At 47.7% G+C, this 19,462-nt stretch overlaps 2 protein-coding genes across 5 annotated transcripts; one reads left to right on the forward strand and one right to left on the reverse strand.

Annotated features, from left to right (window-relative positions):
- The first annotated feature begins 20 nt into the window (after nt 1-20).
- Nucleotides 21-11,966, forward strand: gsna (gelsolin a). Of its 3 annotated transcripts, XM_057019848.1 has the most exons (17): nt 21-214; nt 4,205-4,405; nt 4,832-4,986; nt 5,091-5,252; nt 5,342-5,491; nt 5,561-5,650; nt 6,170-6,302; nt 6,400-6,704; nt 6,798-6,931; nt 7,058-7,148; nt 7,302-7,328; nt 8,377-8,547; nt 8,889-9,063; nt 10,524-10,645; nt 10,962-11,039; nt 11,127-11,187; nt 11,407-11,966. In XM_057019848.1, the coding sequence occupies exons 2-17, from the start codon at nt 4,210-4,212 to the stop codon at nt 11,574-11,576; spliced, it is 2,220 nt and encodes a 739-aa protein (XP_056875828.1). In that variant the 5' UTR covers nt 21-214; nt 4,205-4,209; the 3' UTR covers nt 11,577-11,966. The 3 variants fall into 3 exon arrangements, with proteins under 3 accessions (XP_056875828.1, XP_056875830.1, XP_056875827.1); XM_057019850.1 differs by lacking the exon at nt 7,302-7,328; XM_057019847.1 differs by lacking the exon at nt 7,302-7,328 and having other exon boundaries at nt 10,962-11,187.
- Nucleotides 11,967-12,017: 51 nt separating this feature from the next.
- stom (stomatin) lies at nt 12,018-19,161 on the reverse strand. 2 transcript variants are annotated; one of them, XM_057019852.1, is made up of 8 exons: nt 18,944-19,161; nt 18,287-18,316; nt 17,143-17,252; nt 16,656-16,728; nt 15,072-15,154; nt 14,769-14,972; nt 13,554-13,688; nt 12,018-13,468 (listed from the first exon to the last, which is right to left on the reverse strand). In XM_057019852.1, the coding sequence occupies exons 1-8, from the start codon at nt 19,002-19,004 to the stop codon at nt 13,280-13,282; spliced, it is 885 nt and encodes a 294-aa protein (XP_056875832.1). In that variant the 5' UTR covers nt 19,005-19,161; the 3' UTR covers nt 12,018-13,279. The 2 variants fall into 2 exon arrangements, with proteins under 2 accessions (XP_056875832.1, XP_056875833.1); XM_057019853.1 differs by lacking the exon at nt 18,287-18,316 and having other exon boundaries at nt 18,944-19,150.
- Nucleotides 19,162-19,462: the final 301 nt, after the last annotated feature.

Consider the following 19,462-nt stretch of genomic DNA (forward strand, 5'->3'; position numbering starts at 1 on the left):
ATGCCACATGTGCGCCGCCCTGTGGTGGATGGCGGTACCGCAGGGGGTGGGAGCGTCAGGTCGGGGAGTGTCCCGGATCACCAGCATGAATAGCAGCACTGCCCTCCACCGTCCTGCCGACTCGACGCCTCTGTTGTCCCGCTGCAGCTAGGAGTGTCCACCGAGAATCAGAGCCGCTCCAATCCTTCCATCCGATCACTTTCCACGGGTCCAGGTACGTAGTTCCTCCGCGGCACGTCGCACAGATAACGCGCTCCAAGTCCCATTTAGTGGGGAATAAAAGGTCCAGAACCAATCTGAGATTGAGATTTGTGTGTGTGTGTGTCCTGTTGCTGTCTGTCCTCCACGGAATTGGGTTTTTGTAGCCGTGACCTTTGGTGCTTTGTGGTTAAAAGTGTGAAGAGTTCGGAAAAGAGCCGCATTTCTGCCTCCAAATAAGGGCAGGCGGTGGGCCCTCAGGGATGAGGGCTCAATCCCAGTGGTTCCTCTCAAAGCAGCTGAAATCGGACACCTTCCCCCGCACATTTCAGGCTGCATATTTCTTTGTGCACACCTGAGCAAACGCATGGCGTCATCCGCTTTATTGCATTTCCCTGGTTGCCACAGCAACAGCCTGGCAAATATTATGATTGTTCACTGAGGAAGTTTGTCACCGGGGTGGAGGGGGGCAGGGGCGTCAAACCAGGCCTCTGTCGGCTGGTTACAGGGCGCTGCGTCAGATCCACGCTCGATTATGGGATGCCCGGAGTCAACAACTGCGCTGCGAAGCATCCGCTGGCGATTTGAACCCGGAGCGTCTCCGCGGCGCTTTGCAGGCTATTGAAACTTTTCATGATTAAAATAAAGATTGAAAACTGTGACTATGGGCGAAAACGGAACACGAGGTTATTGTCTTGCACTGTGCACTGTTATAACACGTGTAATAAGCTCGGTAATAATGGCTTTCAGACTTTAGACCCAGCATCTTTTTTTCCCCCACAACTTTAACAGAAAACTCTTTAAACTGGGGAATGTAAACATCTACACAACGCCGCCGCTGTAAACTCTCCAAAAAAAGTCTTTTTAGAGATTTGATAGGGTGGAACAGCAGGTTTCAGCCATATCTCATAATCATAAACTGGTTAAATCTGTCAAGCAGAGGTGGTTGTGGAGCTTTAGAGCAGCTCCTGTGGAGAATCTGCGTCACCAGGAGCCCCCTCCCCCCTTGTTTTTGAAGAGGAAACTCTGGACAGACGTGCAAATAGACTGAGATGTTGATTTCATGGTCCCGCCAGTTGGAAATCTCAAGGGCTTCTGGCGTCGCCATGGTGCGTAGACGCGTGGGAGTGGATCCCAAGACTGAGGTCTGAACCTGTTTAAGATGCTCTCGCTATCCTGCAGCCAAGGAAAACCTCCCCATCGGATCGGATTGATGACTCAGCGGTTATTTTGCTGATGGTGATAGATGGTGGGAATGGGATGCACGGCTCGGGGGTCACGAGTTCATTTACCTCGCTCTCGTTTTGCTCTCAGACTTCACATTTGCACTTAGCTTTAGCGGCTAATCTGGTTGCTGGAGTCTGTCCCAGGAGGCAGGAACTGGCCAGGTCACCTGGACACACACACACACACACACACACAGATTCAGTTTAGAGATAAACATGCTTTGCTGTACTTTCCACACGCTGTGAATTAATTTATACACAATGACATCATCGTGATTGCGTAATAGCTGCAGGCCCGCCACCCTCAGTGGGTGTCACGGTCAGCGTCCTGGAGGTAAAACCCATCATTTCCCATAATTGTCACCTTCACACGTGCATTTCAGAGGACTGGCAGGAAGTCACAAGAGTTTTCTCCACATCTGTCACACATGCAACACAAATCAAGAGTCTCGGGGTCAGAAGATCTCAGTGTTGGAGATCATCTGTGTGGTTTGAGTTGTAATCTGGGATGTGATCGTGTCCATACAGCGTTTCTGCTGCCGCCCGGCCCGCCGTGCATTGTTCCCTCAACTTTCCCTCTGCTCCAGTTAGCCTGCAGTGACTCAGATAACGTGTCTTAATCTCGCTCCTCGAGCCGAAGGATGAAAACGCAGATCTTCAGGAGTCGGATATTTCCAGCGTGTTCTGCCGCTCCGCTGCATGAAAAAGGCTTTTTTTCTGAACAGAGTTGACTTTTCAGGTTCCCTCTTTTCTATTTTCAACAGCTGTGACTCTGGAGGTTTGCCGCTGGGATGGAGAGCGCCTTTATGGCGCGACTACAGTACATAGAAGCACTCGTGTAAGAGTTCACTTGTCCCAGCTGAAGACTGAAGCCTCTGTGTTTGTCAAACAGGCTTCTGTCACTCTGGGTGCGGCAGCTCAGATAATGAATGAGGGGAACTTACGGATCGGTTGCTCACAAACATCCATTCACCTAATTTATGGTGCTCACGGCCGTGGTTATATTTAGATCCCCGGGTGTGGTCGACAAATTATTTCAAAGTGTTTGGATCAACTCTCGTTGAAGGATTTCAGTCTCGAGTTAGTTAGTGGGGAAGCGACATAGCTTAGCATTGCTAATCTGGAATATCTATAGCTGGAAAGGGATGCAGATTATTACTTGTGCTTATTACTTGTGCTTATTACTTGCAAATATTGAGCTGAATATTCCAGGACTGACTTGTCCTCCACTTCCACAGCAGCAATCTCACCTCACCTCTGAGCTTTTTAGTCTGCTTAAATAAAGATATTGACGGATCTATCAGCAGACAGGCGGGCGGATAGATTGGTGACATTCTGTCCACTCAGTCATGTGATTATCCGTCATCACCAGCCCTTCCTCATCTCTCTTCCTCATCCCTTTTCTGTCTACCAGTGCAACATTAGCGGCTGTTATTTTATCATCAGCTCGTTTGTTTTCACAATAGACAAAAGTCCTTCTCGAGACTCGGACTTGTGAACTTCTGGTGTACTTTGAAGTGTGTACTTGCTGCTGCTGCGAATTGCACCGAGGAGGAGCCGTCCCGAGTCCACACGAGTCACATCTGATGCAAGTACGCACCCGGAGCGTACTTGCGTGCTTAGGATCGGAACAGTACTTGGGCGGGGCCGGTGAGTTTCACAAGTACGCGAGAATGCAAAGGATCAACACTTCCATGGACTCTCCATGTGACCACAGACTTTGTTTGTGTAGGACATTGTGGGAAACCTCCCGAGCCAGCCAGAAACAGGCGGTGCAGTGTTGCGGAAGCTCAGGTGGTGCGTGGCCTAATGTGACCCCGGTTGTTGTGGTTACCAGCTTGCTGTTTTGACTCCATCTTTTTAGACCGAATCATCGCCCCTAAGTGCTGACTTGATGGAGTGAACTGATCATGAGGGGTGCGAAAACATTTCTGTATATTGGGTCTGTTGCGTAACAGGAGAGGCAGAAATGGGGGGGGGGTGGGGGGACAAACCTCACATTTATCGCTTCGGTTACATAAACTCAGAACCGTTTCCCTCTCTGGGAGCGCCGGGAGAAGATTCCTGCCGTGTTTGTGGGCAGCGTGCCGCTGCGGGGAACGGGCCACTCTTGCCCCGATGCAGTCTGGGTGAAGCGTGAGAGGCGGCCCGGTCCGGTTGCAGCAGCATTCCTGTGGAAAAACCGGAGCCCGGATCCACTTTGGACCGCCTGAACCGCGCGTGGCGCAGCTGATGAATTCAATTCAATGTGCTGCAACCACAGACAACTTTAGCGGGTAAATGAAATCAGAAATGCGTCACTTCCAGTAAACGCGAGGCTCTAATTTAAGAGCAGCTCAGTGAATTAGTTTTCAGCCGCTCTGCAGGACTTCTGTTGAACTTTAATTACATTTTAAATGTTTATTTCCCGGCGTGCTTTGCTCTGTGTATGCTTGAATGTTTGCAGCATTTTGCTAGCTAGGCTAAAGCCTGGTGCCGAGACATCGGGTGTGCACGATATGATGCACAGCCGCACATATTCCAGATCCAGCAGCTGGTTTAATAGTTAAGGAAGAAACTGGCAGGGTTTTCCTGTGTATAATTTTAGACAGGGACAGTTGAAGTCTCTGATTCATGACATGCAGGACATCCTGGTTTTAGGGGAAACACATTGGGAACCAGTGAGTCATCTTGCTGGGATTTATCATGCGACTGTTAATCATGGCTTCATCTCAGTCTCCAGGGAGGCGCCATTTTCCACAGCAAACATCTCACAGTCCCTTCTCGCTGTTTTTCTGCAGGCAACATGGCAGTGCAACACCCAGAGTTCGAACGGGCCGGGCAGAAACAGGGTCTCCAGGTGTGGAGGGTGGAGAACTTCGACCTGGTGCCCGTGCCTGAGAACCTGTACGGGGGGTTCTACAGCGGCGACGCCTATCTGATCCTCAATACCATCAAACAGCGCTCCGGGAACCTGCAGTATGACCTGCACTTCTGGCTGGGTGAGAGCACTGACGTGGCCTTTTAGCCAAATTAGCCAGAAACATTTTAATGAGGCACAAATATAAACAGCATAACTTTTATTTCTTTGGCTATTAATAGCAAACTAGCTGGTTAGTACCGTGGCATTTCCCTGACAGGACTTTATCCCTGCTCATAAAGTTTTATGCCCATTTCCCTCAGATGATTAAGCAGTTGGAGCGTTTTATTGTCTGTCTGTTAAGAAAGCCAGCGAGAAGCTGAGGCTGCCGGTTGCATCGTTCCGTGTGCTTCCAGTCAATATAATTGATCATAGATACGGGGACTGCAAATGTATTAGTGTGCCGGGTCTGGGTCGACCTCCCCTCGCTCTGCGAGCGGGTTTGTCGGGCAGGACTGTGGAACGAGCATTATCACGACGGAACGGGTCCGTCTTTCCTCCGGCACAGGCGATGCCTGCAGCCAGGACGAGAGCGGCTCGGCGGCCATCTTCACGGTCCAGATGGACGACCACCTGGGGGGGAAGCCCATCCAGTACCGGGAGGTGCAGGGACACGAGTCCAAAACCTTCCTAGGCTACTTCAAGTCAGGAATCAAATACATGGTAAGATAATTGCATATTTGACCCTGTTCTGTATCATAGTTTAGGCTACGTATATTCAGGTGGCGTTGGCGAGTGTTAACAAGTAACTGTTCCTGGCTTTTCAGAAAGGGGGCGTGGCCTCTGGGTTCAAGCACGTCGTGACTAATGAGGTAGAAGTCCAGCGGCTCCTCCATGTCAAAGGTCGCCGTTCTGTCCGGGCGTTCGAGGTGGCGGTCAGCTGGGACAGCTTCAACCAGGGAGACTGTTTCATCCTGGATCTGGGGAATGTGGGTCAAACTCAGCGGGCGCCAGTGTCACGTGACTTCTCCGTGGTGAAGGTGCGGCGCTTTACCAGCTCCGATTTGTCCCCGCACAGGAGATCTACCAGTGGTTCGGCTCGGACAGCAACCGCTTTGAGAAGTACAAGGCGACGCAGGTCGCCATAGGCATCCGCGACAACGAGCGCAGCGGGCGGGCGAAGATCTACGTCTGCGAGGAGGGTACAGAGAGGGAGAAGATGTTAGAGGTGAGGAGAGGAAGGTGCCGATGAGGTCTCAGGGAGACCCCGGTGCTAATATGGCCATTTTCTCCTCAGGTACTGGGTCCCAAACCAGATCTACCTGCAGGGGGCGCTGATGACATCAAAGCTGATGCTTCAAACAGGAAGAGGGCCAAACTGTACAAGGTGAGAGAACAAGTTCAGTCCGACACGTCTTAAAGGCTCTTTAACTACTCAGGACTCCAACAATGGTGAAATAAAGGTGCAAAATATATAACTGCCTGGTCAGGGGTCTTTTCCAGGACCTGATGAATACTCGAAAGTCCAAAATGTCTAAATTATGTTATTATAATTATGATATTGTGCTTCTGAACAAAATGCTACAGAAATGCTTTTATTTTTATCTTCTTTATGCAGATATGGATTATGACTGGGCAGCATTTTGTTTACTTTGTGACTATTTTCAACGAATTTCAGGCTTTCAGAGATAAAAACAGAAGGATTCACTTCCTCTCCGTTAGTCGGCCTCAGAGCAACCGTCTACAAATATCAAGAACATAAGGAAATTTGATCTGGAGGCAAAAAAATAAGATGCTTTCTGATCTTTCAGGTGTTTCCCCACAATATGTGTCAGTGCAGCGGGATGATTAGACAAAACTGCCAAAATAAAGAAAAGTGCCTCATTTCATTGTCGCGCTCGTGCAGGTTTCCAACGCCAGCGGCGCCATGGCCGTCACGCTCATAGCAGGAGAGAACCCGTTCTCTCAGAGCGCCCTGGAGTCCGGCGACTGCTTCATCCTGGACCACGGCCCCGACGGGAAGATCTTTGTCTGGAAAGGTCAGGGTTGCCAGGATGCCACGCAAGCTAGCTGCTGGCTTTAGCGCGACACTCACGACGCCGGCGCTCGATGTTTGACGGGTCCTCCTCTCTCCAGGCAAAGACGCCAACATCGACGAGCGCAAGGTGGCGATGAAGGCGGCTGTAGAGTTCATCGCGAAGATGAACTACCCCAAACACACCCAGGTGCAGATCCTGCCGGAGATGGGGGAGACGCCGCTCTTCAAGCAGTTCTTCAAGAACTGGCGGGACAGAGATCAGACCGAGGGCCTGGGCGTGGCCTACATCGCCAACAGCATCGCCAAGATCGAGAAGGTGGCCTTCGACGCCGCCACCCTCCACAGCTCTTCGGCCATGGCCGCCCAGCACGGCATGGTGGACGACGGCAGCGGCGAGAAGCAGGTGAGGAGCCTTGAGATGGTGGAGGACCTCCTCCTTTTTTTCTCTGTACTCAGCCATCGTTTAAGGATTTGCTTGCTTGTCCGATCTGGCCAGATTTGGCGTATTGAGGGATCGGACAAAGTGCCCGTGGATCCGTCCACGTATGGACAGTTCTACGGAGGCGACAGCTACATCATCCTCTACAACTACCAGCACGGGGGACGTCAGGGACACATCATCTACATGTGGTGAGTTTGAGCTTTTCGTGTCATTTGAGGGGGCTTTGTTTACTTTGTCTTTGTTGTTTCATTCGGATGGAATTATTGCACAGTGGAGTCCAACACGGCTGTTTCCTGGTTTCTGTGTGTCCCCAGGCAGGGCGTGGACTCCAGCCAGGATGAAATCGGGGCCTCGGCGATCCTCGCCGCTCAGCTGGACGAAGAGCTCGGCGGCGGTCCCGTGCAGGTAAAATCCATTTTTCCTCTACTCTGTTTTTGCTTTTCTTCATCTCCTCCCTGTCCTCCATTCTGGACTCCTCCTCCTTAAACCTTGTGTGTTACCTTTAACTTCCCTCATGCTGCTGCTGTCCTTGGCTCCTGACCTTTACTCTGTCTTCAGGTTATTGGTGCTCCTATCACCACTCAGGTATTTCTCCCCCCCCCTCTTTACCTCCCAGGACGACTCACATGACCTCTCCAGGGTCGCCACAAGAGAACCACTGAGGATATTTAGAAAACATAGTTGTTTACGTCACGTTAATGAGTTTAATGATTTAATGAATTCACATTGAAACCAAGCACAGGGTATTCTGATGTGGATGTTGATAGCGAGGGCCCCCCCCCCATATAATAGCCAAATTGTTGCAATAACCCAGAAATCTTTATAGAGTGAGTGAGTCCAGGCTCTGTGTTCATGTGAGTCTCCATTCATTTGTATTTGTGTACACGCCTTCACCCTGCACCCCCTCCTGCTCATGTCGTGTGCAGTGTGAAGCATGTCTTTGTTTGTCAGAAGTTGCACTTTTACAGGAGTTTTCTGGATTTAGTATTCACCTACAACACTCTAACATAACTTTTAGAAGTCAGCATGACCTACGGGCGAAAAAGACCATCCTTTTATATCCTTTAAGAAACATAAGCCTGGTTTGGTTTGTCTAGCAGCTTCCAGTTCCAGGTGGAAAAATTGCTTTCACAAATGTCCCAGTGCCACCTTAAACTTTTAACCACCTTATATTTAGTGCTGCTTTTAGGCGGATCCTGACAGTGGAGGAACAACGTGGAAAAGCTAATATTTTAAAATAATTAAATTTTGGCAAATATTGGCATAGAGGTGTTAAATAAAGACTCTGAAAAATGCTCAACAGTGTTATGAGAATTAAAAATGTAGTTAGCATGTGCATGAATGCGATCTCACTGCCTAACTCTGTGAAGTACTGGATAAACTAGTAATTCAGTTTCCGAAGAACTTTTTAAACATTAATTGCTACTTCATTTTTAAAGTTATAAACCTTTTATACACGGAGCTCGGCTCTATGCTGCCATCTGCTGTCTACAAGTGGAACTGCAGCATTCCAATCTGCCCCTGTTGCGTGTTCCAAGATCTCACATGCAAAATGAGCCTGGGGTTTTATTTGCATCACAAAACACACGATGTGACAGTGGCAGAGTTTTGATATTTGATGTTTGCATACCAGGTGAGGGTGGTACAGGGCAAGGAGCCAGCCCATCTGATGAGTCTGTTCAGAACACAGCCCATGGTGGTGTACAGGGGGGGCACATCCAGGGAGGGAGGTCAGTCTGCACCTGCAGAGACACGACTCTTCCAGGTGCGCTCCAACTCTGCAGGACACACCCGTGCCGTGGAGGTAAGACAGTTTTTAACTTCCTTTCTTCCAGTTTTTACTTCCTATTTTTACTTCCTGCCTTCTGATGCTTTACAGCAAAATCTCAGGATACACTATTATTAATTCTGCTGTTTTGTTTGTTTGTTCCTCTCTATCTATGAACCATTATTAGTTTTGTTTTCAGTGTTAACATTGTTGTTCATTGTAGCGTAGTAAGTAGAATTATTGTCTGATGGAAAAATGGGAAAGTAAATTCCAAATGCTTGAATTGAACTTGTATACTTGAGTATTTAGCAACTCTATGTAATTTATGTGAAAATAAAAGTGCAGTTTTATTCATTGGGATTATTATGCCTCCACAGCTTGAAGCCGTGTCGTCCCAGCTGAACTCCAACGATGCTTTTATTCTGGTGACCCCCGGTGGCTCCTTCCTGTGGGTGGGCATGGGCGCCAGTGACACGGAGAAACAGGGGGCTCAGCAGCTGTGCGACATCCTGGGAGTGTCGGCGTCTGAGCTGTCAGAGGGAGGCGAGACGGGTGAGCGCCTGATGATAACTGCGGTCAAGCTGCGCACGTCTGCCTTCACCGCGCGGCTTAAGCGGTTGTCGTTTTGTATTCCGAAGTCGGCGCTCGTGTTCATGGATATTTGAACAAGGGCACCGTGATTGCGTCAGCCTTTCAGTCAGCGGTAATCTGATTCAACTTCAAAGGCAAATAAAAGGATTCTCTGCCAGCAGTTTAAACAGGAAACCTCAGGCTAATACAGTCCATTTTTTATTAGTTCATTTTCTTCAGAAATTTCACCTCAAAGTCATGAACAGACTAAAAAAACAGGAATGCTTCACTTTTGACAAATAGCTTAAACACTAAAGAATTCCTACAAATAGCGTTGAGAGGAGCCAGATGAGGTGGCCTGGGCATCTAGTCAGGATGCCCCCTGGACGCCTCCCTGGTGAGGTGTTCAGGGCATGTCCCTCCGGTAGGAGACCCCCGGGAAGACCCAGGACACGTGGGAGAGACTATGTCTCTTGACTGGTCTGGGAACGCCTGGGGATCCCTCCGGATGAGCTCGGAGGTAGCTGGGGAGAGGGAAGTCTGGGCTTCTCTTCTTAGGCTGCTGCCCCCGCGACCCGACCCCGGATAAGCAGTCGAGGATGGATGGATGGATGGATGGATGGATGGATGGATGGATGGATGGATGTTCAGACATGGTGACTGTGTACGATAATGAGCTTTATTATCATCATTATTATTCTTAAAATGACAGAAAAGCACTTAACTTAATACAGAAACGTATGATTTTGTTTTTGTGCGCATACATAATTGTACGTATGTTCACAAAATAAGACATTTCAACAGTGGGAAGTCGACCACTATGGCTGACACCTTCTGTCCTCCTCACGTGGGGCATCGTCTCCTTATTCAGGTCATTAGCAACCTAAATTCCGGGTGAGCAGAGGGGACATTCTCACCGCTCCACGACTGTTGTCTGTCACAGCCTTTCCAATGGATTCGCTCTTCTTTCCAGCGCTTGAGGATTTCGGAGCTGTTAGAGAACCTTCTTCACCCAGCCACACGTGCTGCCTGTTGACCTCTGTTCGACTCGGAAGAGGCGACGAGTGCTCGCCTCTCGCTGCCGTTTTAACGCTCGCTTGAACTGATTTGCACGTCAGGCGCTCGGCTTCAACTGGTCCACGAACCGAGACGAAAACATGGAATTTTTTTTAACCCGTCTGAACTTACGCTCACCTTTTGGCGCAGCTGCACATGAGATGCAGAGCTTTAACAGAAGGCTCTGTGAACCCGGGCATTTCATCGCTGTAAACACCTTCGAGGCTCTAGGAGAAGAAAAGTAGAAATTTCCACCATTTTTAGGCACCATAAAGACGAGTCCAGGCAGAGCAGGACCTCTGGTCACCCCATTGTAGCTGCAAGCCAACAGGCTGGTGGTTTATACCCATTATCTTGGTAACATCACTCTGTCAATGTGTCCTCAGATGAGTTCTGGAACGCTCTCGGCGGAAAGGCAGAGTACCGCACGTCCGTCAGGCTCAGAGACAAGATGGACACCCACCCGCCCAGACTCTTCGCCTGCTCCAACAAGACTGGAAACTTCATCGTGAGTCCGGTTTAGGCTTCGTCAGACAGCAACTGCTCTGAATACCAGCCAACGTACAGTGGAAAGCTCAAAAGCTGCTGTTCACCTATGGGCTGTTCAGGTTGATTTCACAGACGGAGCCCCTTCAGGCAGCTGCTGTTAGATTTTATAAAAGTTGGAGGCTTTTTTTTTAACATCTGTAGCTTAAGCGAATCAGACCGGGTATGAGGCGCGCTGTCTCCAAAATGTAAATTGTGTCGCTTTCTGAAAGCTTCAAAGCCGTTTGAGCCCGCGGTGCGTCGGCGCAGCTCCTCTAAATCCCCTCTCTTCCCTCCAGATCGAGGAGGTTCCGGGGGAGTTGACCCAAGACGATCTCGCCACCGATGATGTCATGATCCTCGACACCTGGGAGCAGGTAAAGGAACCGGAGCGCCGAGTGCTTTACGCCTCACCCTGCGGATTTCGAGTGCGCGCGTCTGATGTTAATTCTCCTCTTTTCCAGGTGTTCGTCTGGATCGGAAACGAGGCCCAGGAGGAGGAGAAGACTGAGGCGATGCCGTCGGGTGAGGAACGGTGCTAAAATGAGAGGGATCCGGTTAAATCTTTTTAACAGGATCCGGCGGCGCTGATATTTCTGAATGTATTTGTGGTAGGATGAGGTGCAGCGGCCGCTGAAATCGGAGTTTTTGGAACGATGACTTTGGCTAACTTGAGCTAATGATGGTGTCACGCTCCCACTCCTCTGGTTGCCACTAATTCCTAAATGTCCCCGTCTTCCCCAGCGGTCCGTTACATCGAGACCGACCCGGCCAACAGGGACCACAGGACGCCCATCGTCAGAATCAAGCAGGGCTACGAGCCGCCCACCTTTACCGGATGGTTCCTGGGCTGGGACCACGAGTACTGGACCAGCGACCCCTTGGAGCGCGCCATGGCCGAACTGGCAATCTGAGGCCTCCACAGCACCCCCCGTCCCCCCGATTCTACGCTCGTCATCTTATAAAGCCGGCGCTCTCGATATTTTTATTTACATTGTCATTTGATCTCATTGTCCGACTCATTTGTCTAAAGATTTCGTGGAAATTTCTGTTCCGAAGGAAATTATTTCATTGTTTCAAAGTCAGAGCCAAGAAACCTGCTGAGGAAGCAGGACAACCGGTGCCTTGATATCCTTCCCTTCACAGTAAAGCCAGTCTCCTCCAGGAAGACACCCAACCTATTTATTCTTTTTTTTTTAAACGCTCGTGCCCAGAAACACGATGCTGCAACGCTGAGCGAAACCGTGCCGCTTCTATCCGGATTCAAGCGCGATCTCTTCAATAAAGCTACATTTCAACACCGACTGCGTGTCTCCATGACGATGCTGATCTGAAAACAAACACGTGGACACAAATGGTGGTCGATACAATCTTTATTTAAATGCTGTACTTGGACAGAAAAGAACGGGGATCCACTTCTGGGGTGAGCGTAAACCAAAAATGTTTTTCAGAACAGCAGCAATCAGCTAAAACTACTTCCACTCAACAACATATATCTCTATAACATAGTTTCAACCTCTTCTGACCACCTCTAGTCACTAAGCTACACAGGACTGTATAATTCATATATAATGTAACAGTAGTAAGCCACAGACAACATATAGGAACTCTACTGAAAGAACACAGGAACAGTATGATAAAAAAAGACAAGTCCTTTTTGTCTACACTCAGAATGACAGCAGAGTAGGAAATAAAAGAAATCAGGTAACTAAACCCTTTGTTTTCCTTTTGAAGTGCATAGAAATGAACAGATGGCAGTGACTTAAGGCGTCTGGCAGAAACGTTTGCTGTTTCTGTGCAACAGTTCCTGCTGCTGAGCAGCAGAGCCAAACACGGTGGACTAAATGACGGCATACGCCGTACACGTGTACGCATTAGTGTTCATTGGTCTTGTTTTTACTGTTCCGAGGCTCTGACCAAATTATTTAAGTGTAAAAGTAGGATACTGTAAACACGTGGAGGTAACCAGCTGTCTGTCACGACAAATAAAAGGCATTTACATGGCAGTGTGTGTATACTGTCTCACACTCTAAAGGGACTTTTCCCAGATGGCTTCCAACCTGTCATGCTGGTTAATAATGTGGTTTTAAAAGTAAAAATCCCATAAACTTCATTAAAGCTGAACACTAAACTTGCCTGGACTCGCATATTGGCCGTGGCCAAAGCCTTACAGCAACAGCAATAACTCACTAATCACTAACTAATAAGTACAAGCTGTAATTTGGGTGTGTGTGTGCGCACGTGTGTGTGTGTGTGTGTGTGTGTGTTAAAGGCCACAGGTCTAGCAGGCACTTCATTTAATTGCCTGTAAATCCAGAAGTTGATCGTTTTGTTGCCTTGATATCTGCTACAGTTGTCTAATTCATCCAAAAGGCAACATTCTGTTACAGAAATAGTTTCTCACTACACAAACATGCATATCTGCTCTTTTCTCTAGTCCCAAATATAAAGAGACTTTGTAAACAATGGAAGATGAAAGCTTCCGGTTGAATAAATAAACCGACTGAATAGTGAACCTTTGGAATTGTGGAAAAGGAGCGAGTGAGATGTTCTTCACATGTGGCCTATATGTGTGTGTGAGCGTCTGTTTGTGAAGGGCTGCGACCCCTCCCCCTCCTCAGCCTTTTAGGAAACCTTGCAATATGTCGAGTGGCAACGGGAAAATGATGGTGGAGTTCTTCTCAGCAGCGATGGTGTTGAGGGTCTGAAGGTAACGCAGCTGCAGGGCCGAGGGGGACTCGGCGATCACCAGAGAGGCCTCCTTCAGTGCCCGTGATGCTTTCATCTCACCCTCCGCTGCGATCACCTTGAATAGGAAAAGAACAGGAAGTGGGTCCGGCTGGCGTCGCTCGAGACGCATTTACGGCGATGGGTCTACGTGGTCGGCTCACCTTGGCTCTGGCCTCACGGCTGGCCTCAGCCTCTGCGGCCATGGCTCTCTGGAGCTGAGTTGGCAGCTTAACGTCTTTGATCTCCACCCGCTCCACCTTGATGCCCCAGTCATCTGTAGCGTCGTCCAGACTGCTCTAAAAAGAGAAGAAAAAGGGCTTTAAAACTTTGTTCTTAATGCAATGCTTGGTCAGAGTCTTATTTACCAAACTTTTTTATATTTTGGCCAAGCTTTTCCCAGTAAAAAAATGATTAATGTGAGTAGAAATGGCACTTCCCAAAGCAAGCGGCTGCTTTTTGCCAGACACTCCAGCAGGGGGCGCTCTACCAGGAGCCGTTTTTCACATTTCCTCCTTTGTTTATTTTTAACTTTGCTTTTCTCATTAAAAAAGAATACATCACTACTGGAAACTCACTCTGCTTCTGACATAAATAAACCACTGGGTGATCAGCGACTGATCCTCCAACTGCGCGTGTTTCAAAAATAAATATTTCACCCATTACAGAATCGCTGCATCAACTGGGAGTGAAAGTTTAATGAGTGAGTAAATAATTGAAATCAAAGGCAAACTAACAGCTGCTCCATGCTCAGAACACAGGATTACTTAATGTTTTCTTAGTTTACAGCCAGTGCGCATTTTAACCGCAGTTTGTTAGCTTAACTCACAGTTCAGGCAAACACGGCTCTTAGCAAGGTGGCACCATAATCCTCCATTCTGTTTTCTATACCAGTCAGTCTGTCCTACTGGGGCCTCTTATTATTGCCTGCATTTATTTTTCTCACTGCACAACAGATTTTCTGCATAATTGCTGGTTGTCAACGACGGCTGAATATGGCCAGTGCTTGTCAGCTTTTTCCAAACCAATCTATTCATTAATAAACATTGTGCAAATGGTTTATGATGTCATCTGCTGGTGTCTGATCTGATTTAAAAGGAACTGTGAGCATCTGTTCAACTGAATTTGCTCAATCTCTCATTAATGAGTTTGAAAATGAATTGTAGTTATTAAAAAACATAAGTGAAAAGTGGAAAATAGGAGCTCTCTCTGCTGGTTTGCTGGCCAATCCACAAACACACCAAAAACTGGCATCTTGTTCTCTTTGTATAAATAAAAATGTCAAATAAAAGGAGTCAGACACAAGTGCGTAGAGTCTAAGTCAGCGTACCACTGAGCTACCATTGATACTAACGCCGAACACTAACGTGCTGATTTACCTGCATACTGTGGGCGATTTCCTCACGGTCCGACAGGATCTCCGCCAGGCTCTTGGTTCCCAGGACGTTCCTCAGGGTGGTCTGCGCTAAAAGCCGGGTGGCGGCATCTGCGTTGGTGATGTTAGCCACAGCCAGAATAGCGTTTTGCACCCGGTAATACACCACGCCATCGACGCTGACAGTCACGGAATCTTTGGTCAGCACCTGACAGCAGAACGGTGGAAAGATGATACTTTCAAACCTCAACGTGGATCAACGGGACAGAAAAGATGTTTGACGCCATTGGGAACGAGCGAGTCGTACCTCCTGTGGTGGGATGTCGAAGGTGATGGTGCGCATGTCCACGTTAATAAAGCTGTCTGTGCACGGCAGGATGAAGAAGAGCCCTGCAGAATCACAAGGAGGCAAATAGTTTAAACAAAGGCTCTGCGAACGCCGTCAGGAGGAGGCGTCTCCGCAAATGTTTGAAAATGCCAGGATGAAGGAAAGGCGGGCGAGGGGCCAAGTGGAGCTCTCTTTATCGGGCTGCAGCTGTGCCGACAGCGTGGCAAAGCCGTGGATATTCGCAGCTTTCGTGGGCTCGTTCCAAGCCAGTGATTGAATTAGCGCCTAAAACGAGCACGTTCCTGAACGAAACGGACGTGCGGAAGGTGTGCGATCGTTTAACAAACACAATGGACTTGGGTTTCCTGCCGGGCTAGTGTGTATGCGCGGGATCTTTCTCGCAGGCATCTTTACGGGAAGGGAAAAGTAACCAGCATGCCAGCCGTCTTGTGACGTCGTGGAAAATTCCGCTGATAAACAGCCCAAATAAAGGCTCTCTTCATGAATAAACAGAGCGGCAGAAACGCAGCATATACAGATGTCAAATGTTCGTAAACACACCATCGACCGCTCCCCTGAAAAATCACTGTTTCGCAGCAGCTGTTGTAGACAAGAGTGGGAATATGAGGGTCAGGGGTATCAGGGGAACCCTGATACTGAATTCAACTGTGGCGAAGGCTGCTCCTGCCCCTCAAGAATGTGACAGTCGCTGGCAGAGAGCTATTATTACCCCATACTGTCACAAATAGGCTCCCTCGTCGCCCGAGGAGTCGCGTTTCAGCATTTTAAAAATGCCACAGCCTGGTTTTTAGATCCAATGAAACAAGAAATCAAACATGAAGAGACAATGATTTATGAGATGTATGCAAATGATTCCTCGCGGGAGGCTGCCTTTTTCTCCCCGTTCGAGTTAAACAAATACAACGCCTCTCAAAACAGGAACCACATCACTGAGAATAGAGGGATTCGGTTAGTCAGACGGTAAACAGACACGTGATTTGCTGACTGTTCCGATGGTTCTGTGGATAAACGGGGCCGAGAACAACTGGCGAACATCGAGGCTGAAATTGGGGAGGAGGTTCTGTCTCCCACCTCAAGCTTACGTATTCTTCCACTGTATTGGTGGTTCTGTAAATCCCCTTTTTTCCACCTGGAGCAATGTGAGGACGTATTTATGTGTTGAATGTACAGTATCTAAAAGTAGGGGCCTTCGATATTCACTAAACCGTAGGTTTCCGATACCAAAATCAACTGAGATGTGTGTGTGTTTGTGTGTGTGTGTGTGTTGGAAATCCTCATACAAACCAAAGCATGACCATTACTATTGTGGAATTAACACTTTACACGTACTTTTGACAATAAAAGCATGTATAATGTGTTAGACACAGAAATATCATTTAAACTACACATCACGTTAAATATGCATAAAAGGCGTGTCGTTATAAAAGTAATCATTTCCAATATCTCATTTTACTGCCAATACAGGCCGATAACATTGGTAGCCCGGTAATGTTGGACACCTCTAGTTAAAAGCATACGTAGAGTCTGTAAATCATGACTAACCTGGTCCTTTGGCTCCCCCTCGCAAGATCCGCCCCAGGCGAAAGATGATGGCGCGCTCGTACTCCTTCACGATCTGTGGAGGGAAAGAAAAGCACGTCGACGGCTGCTTTATAGAATGTAAAGGTACCCCAGCAGTAACTAGGCAGAAAGGTATATTCATGGATGCTAATATGAAGGATTATTCTGCTGGCTGAGAAGATCTCCCTCATCTGCTAACGAACCACACCTCAAATACTTGGATCACGCAGGGTTTAAAACAGGAGGGAACTCTAAAACAAGTTTATTTATCAAAGAAATGGCTGGAACAACTTCGGTGGTTTCAGGATCAACAAAATTGTGACGGCCAATGAGGATCCATGTAAATCTGCAAGTTAATCAGTGAAGGATCAGACATTCCCGGTTGTGATTGGGATTGATCCTGTAATCTAGGCTCTGTCCGAATTATTTGCTGGGGAAAAATAAACAGAGACTTCAGCCGGATGCTGACCTTAGTGCACATCCATATGGAGACAGGCAGCGTAATCACCGTGAGAATCAGGGACAGCAAAACCAAGAGCCAGCCGCAAATGCCGAGGTTGTAGTCCACGTTCTGTAAAGCTGGGAAAAGAAATACACATGCAGAAATAGAAAACACGTACGCAGCGGTGCACGAACCCATGCCCTACATCCTTGGTAACCAAGCAATGATGACAGACGCAACGTTTGTGAGTGAGTTATTAGTCGGCTTTACACACAGCATCATCATCCATCCTGCCAGCAGATCAAGGCCGTTTCTCAATATGTGCACTTCCTGGTTGGGATCAATCACCGTACGCATTTATTAAGTACACCCGAGACGTGACCTGGGCGCATTTGAGCCAGCAGCGATGGTGGAAGTGTGTACGTCAACACACAGTACGCCCACGTACGTACCGAGACCGAGAGGGCGTACCGTGAATTAAGAAACAGCCGAACTGCAGTTAAATAGGAATATTTTTGGTGGAGCTCTTCCATGTGAAGTCGATTACAATTATGCCCCAAAACAATCTAATATTAACAGCTGGTTGGATAATAGTGCTCTGTGAAATCCAAACCTAAATAGCTCATTGCACAAAACAAAGCTGAAAACAAATGAGGCGCCCCCTTGTGTTAATGTCACATGACCTGTGACGGGACCGGGCCTGCTCGGGCTGCTGGATCGGATCGGGGGTCATACGCAGGCGACATCGTGCACATTCTTCATTGGAGAATGTAATTTGGTTGTACTTTAACGCTAATACAGCGCCCCAGATGTGCCCTTAGAGCCAATCTGGCGCCCTGAGCAGATCTGGTACCGACGCACTCGGTTCGGGGCGATTATGTTCCTCAGGAGACAAATGCAGTGATGCTGATTGGATAAATTTACGCTGCTATGTGCAAATCTCTACACTGACTGGGCCCTTTTAAAATGATGCTTCACTGTATATATCCATATATGTTAAATATATGCCAGGCTGCAAATGTAAACGCTTGATTTACTTGATTATTGTTCATTTTAACTTCTATTTTTAAGATCATCAAAACACCAGGGGGTTGGGGGGAGGGGCGCCCTATCGGCCTCTATCAACTGGCCTGCAAAAAGGCACATGCAACGTTGCGGTGACGGGGATTACCTTCATTATAAGACTCTTTTTTGCTTGAACCTACAAACAGAGTTACACATTACGTGCAATAACAGTGCAGATGCATGTGCATGAATAGCGATTATGTTGTTTACTTGCTGAATAGATCTGTACTGAACAAGGTTTCTAAGAAACGTCGTCGAGCTTTACAAAGTGGTCACGCCCCAATTCGATGAAGCCAAGCAGTTCATCACTTCGGGTATAAATGGGCATTTAATTTACCCCTCTGGATGAATAGCGTGTTTTAGCATTCTATATGCTGTTTATATGCTACGCAACGTAAACATCAGCCACAAAAACTAAAGTAAACGCCTCAGAAACCTTGACGAGACGTATCAATAAGGCTCGTTTAGTTGATAATCATTCTGATTTCTCATTCAACGTTGGAGGGAAACGTTTAAACGTTAACGTTAAACGATGCAGTGACCTTTGCGTTATTACAATAGCGATAGCATTAGCCTAGCATCACCGTAGGTTCTAAACTGATTATGCTAATTAGCGTAAACAAACCAATGGCGTCATATTTGTAATCCACACGATTTCCACGCCGAGGAAAGAAATTAAAAGCGATTTTAACTTGTGTGTAATAGATACTAAAGGCGAGCTCTGATTTACTTGATGTGTAACGGACTTTAAAGAAAGCCTTACCCGTTTGACGTTCTAATCTTTGAGGTTTGTTCATCGCAACTTCTTCGTTGTCCCGATGCATGGCTGCTTTGTCTTATTTCACAGCAGAAAGCAGACGCCGTGTGTTTACTGTGCTGAAGGGAGAACAAGCGCTGGTCGTGCCTGCAGACTGTCCGAGGGAGGATACTCTGGCTGGGCTGCAAACTCTTCGCTCGCACTGGTGTCGACTCTTCAATAACGAGGCTCCCTATTGGCTGTGACTGAATGACGTCACCAAGTGGCATAAATATTAGTGACGGCGACAATAAGTTGGAAGCACTTGCTTAAGTACGTTTTGAACTGCAAGTGATGTATTTTAAAATACATTTATTTTAATAGATTACTGACCTAATTGCTTTACATAAATCCGCATAAATTATTTTGGTCCTGTTTAGCCAAATGTTTGATCAAATTGAATTTTTAAAAAGGGCTGCCCTTTTAGCAGAGGATAAAATATTACTTTAGATTCAGATCTGTATGTCCTACTACCCACATTAGGAA

Source organism: Takifugu flavidus, chromosome 20, assembly GCF_003711565.1.
Source record: "Takifugu flavidus isolate HTHZ2018 chromosome 20, ASM371156v2, whole genome shotgun sequence".
In the NCBI taxonomy this organism is placed as follows: domain Eukaryota; kingdom Metazoa; phylum Chordata; class Actinopteri; order Tetraodontiformes; family Tetraodontidae; genus Takifugu; species Takifugu flavidus.

Bases quoted from the DNA above. Each gene is read 5' to 3' on its own strand.
- gsna (XM_057019847.1), top strand. From the start codon at position 4,210: ATGGCAGTGCAACACCCAGAGTTCGAACGGGCCGGGCAGAAACAGGGT. The intron at 4,987-5,090 runs GTAAGATAATTG...CTGGCTTTTCAG, and splicing joins AGTCAGGAATCAAATACATG to AAAGGGGGCGTGGCCTCTGG. The intron at 5,651-6,169 runs GTGAGAGAACAA...GCGCTCGTGCAG, and splicing joins AGAGGGCCAAACTGTACAAG to GTTTCCAACGCCAGCGGCGC.
- stom (XM_057019852.1), bottom strand. From the start codon at position 19,004: ATGCATCGGGACAACGAAGAAGTTGCGATGAACAAACCTCAAAGATTA. The intron at 17,253-18,286 runs GTAATCCCCGTC...TTCTTTTCCCAG, and splicing joins AAAAGAGTCTTATAATGAAG to CTTTACAGAACGTGGACTAC. The intron at 14,973-15,071 runs GTACGACTCGCT...TTCTGCTGTCAG, and splicing joins TCGACATCCCACCACAGGAG to GTGCTGACCAAAGATTCCGT.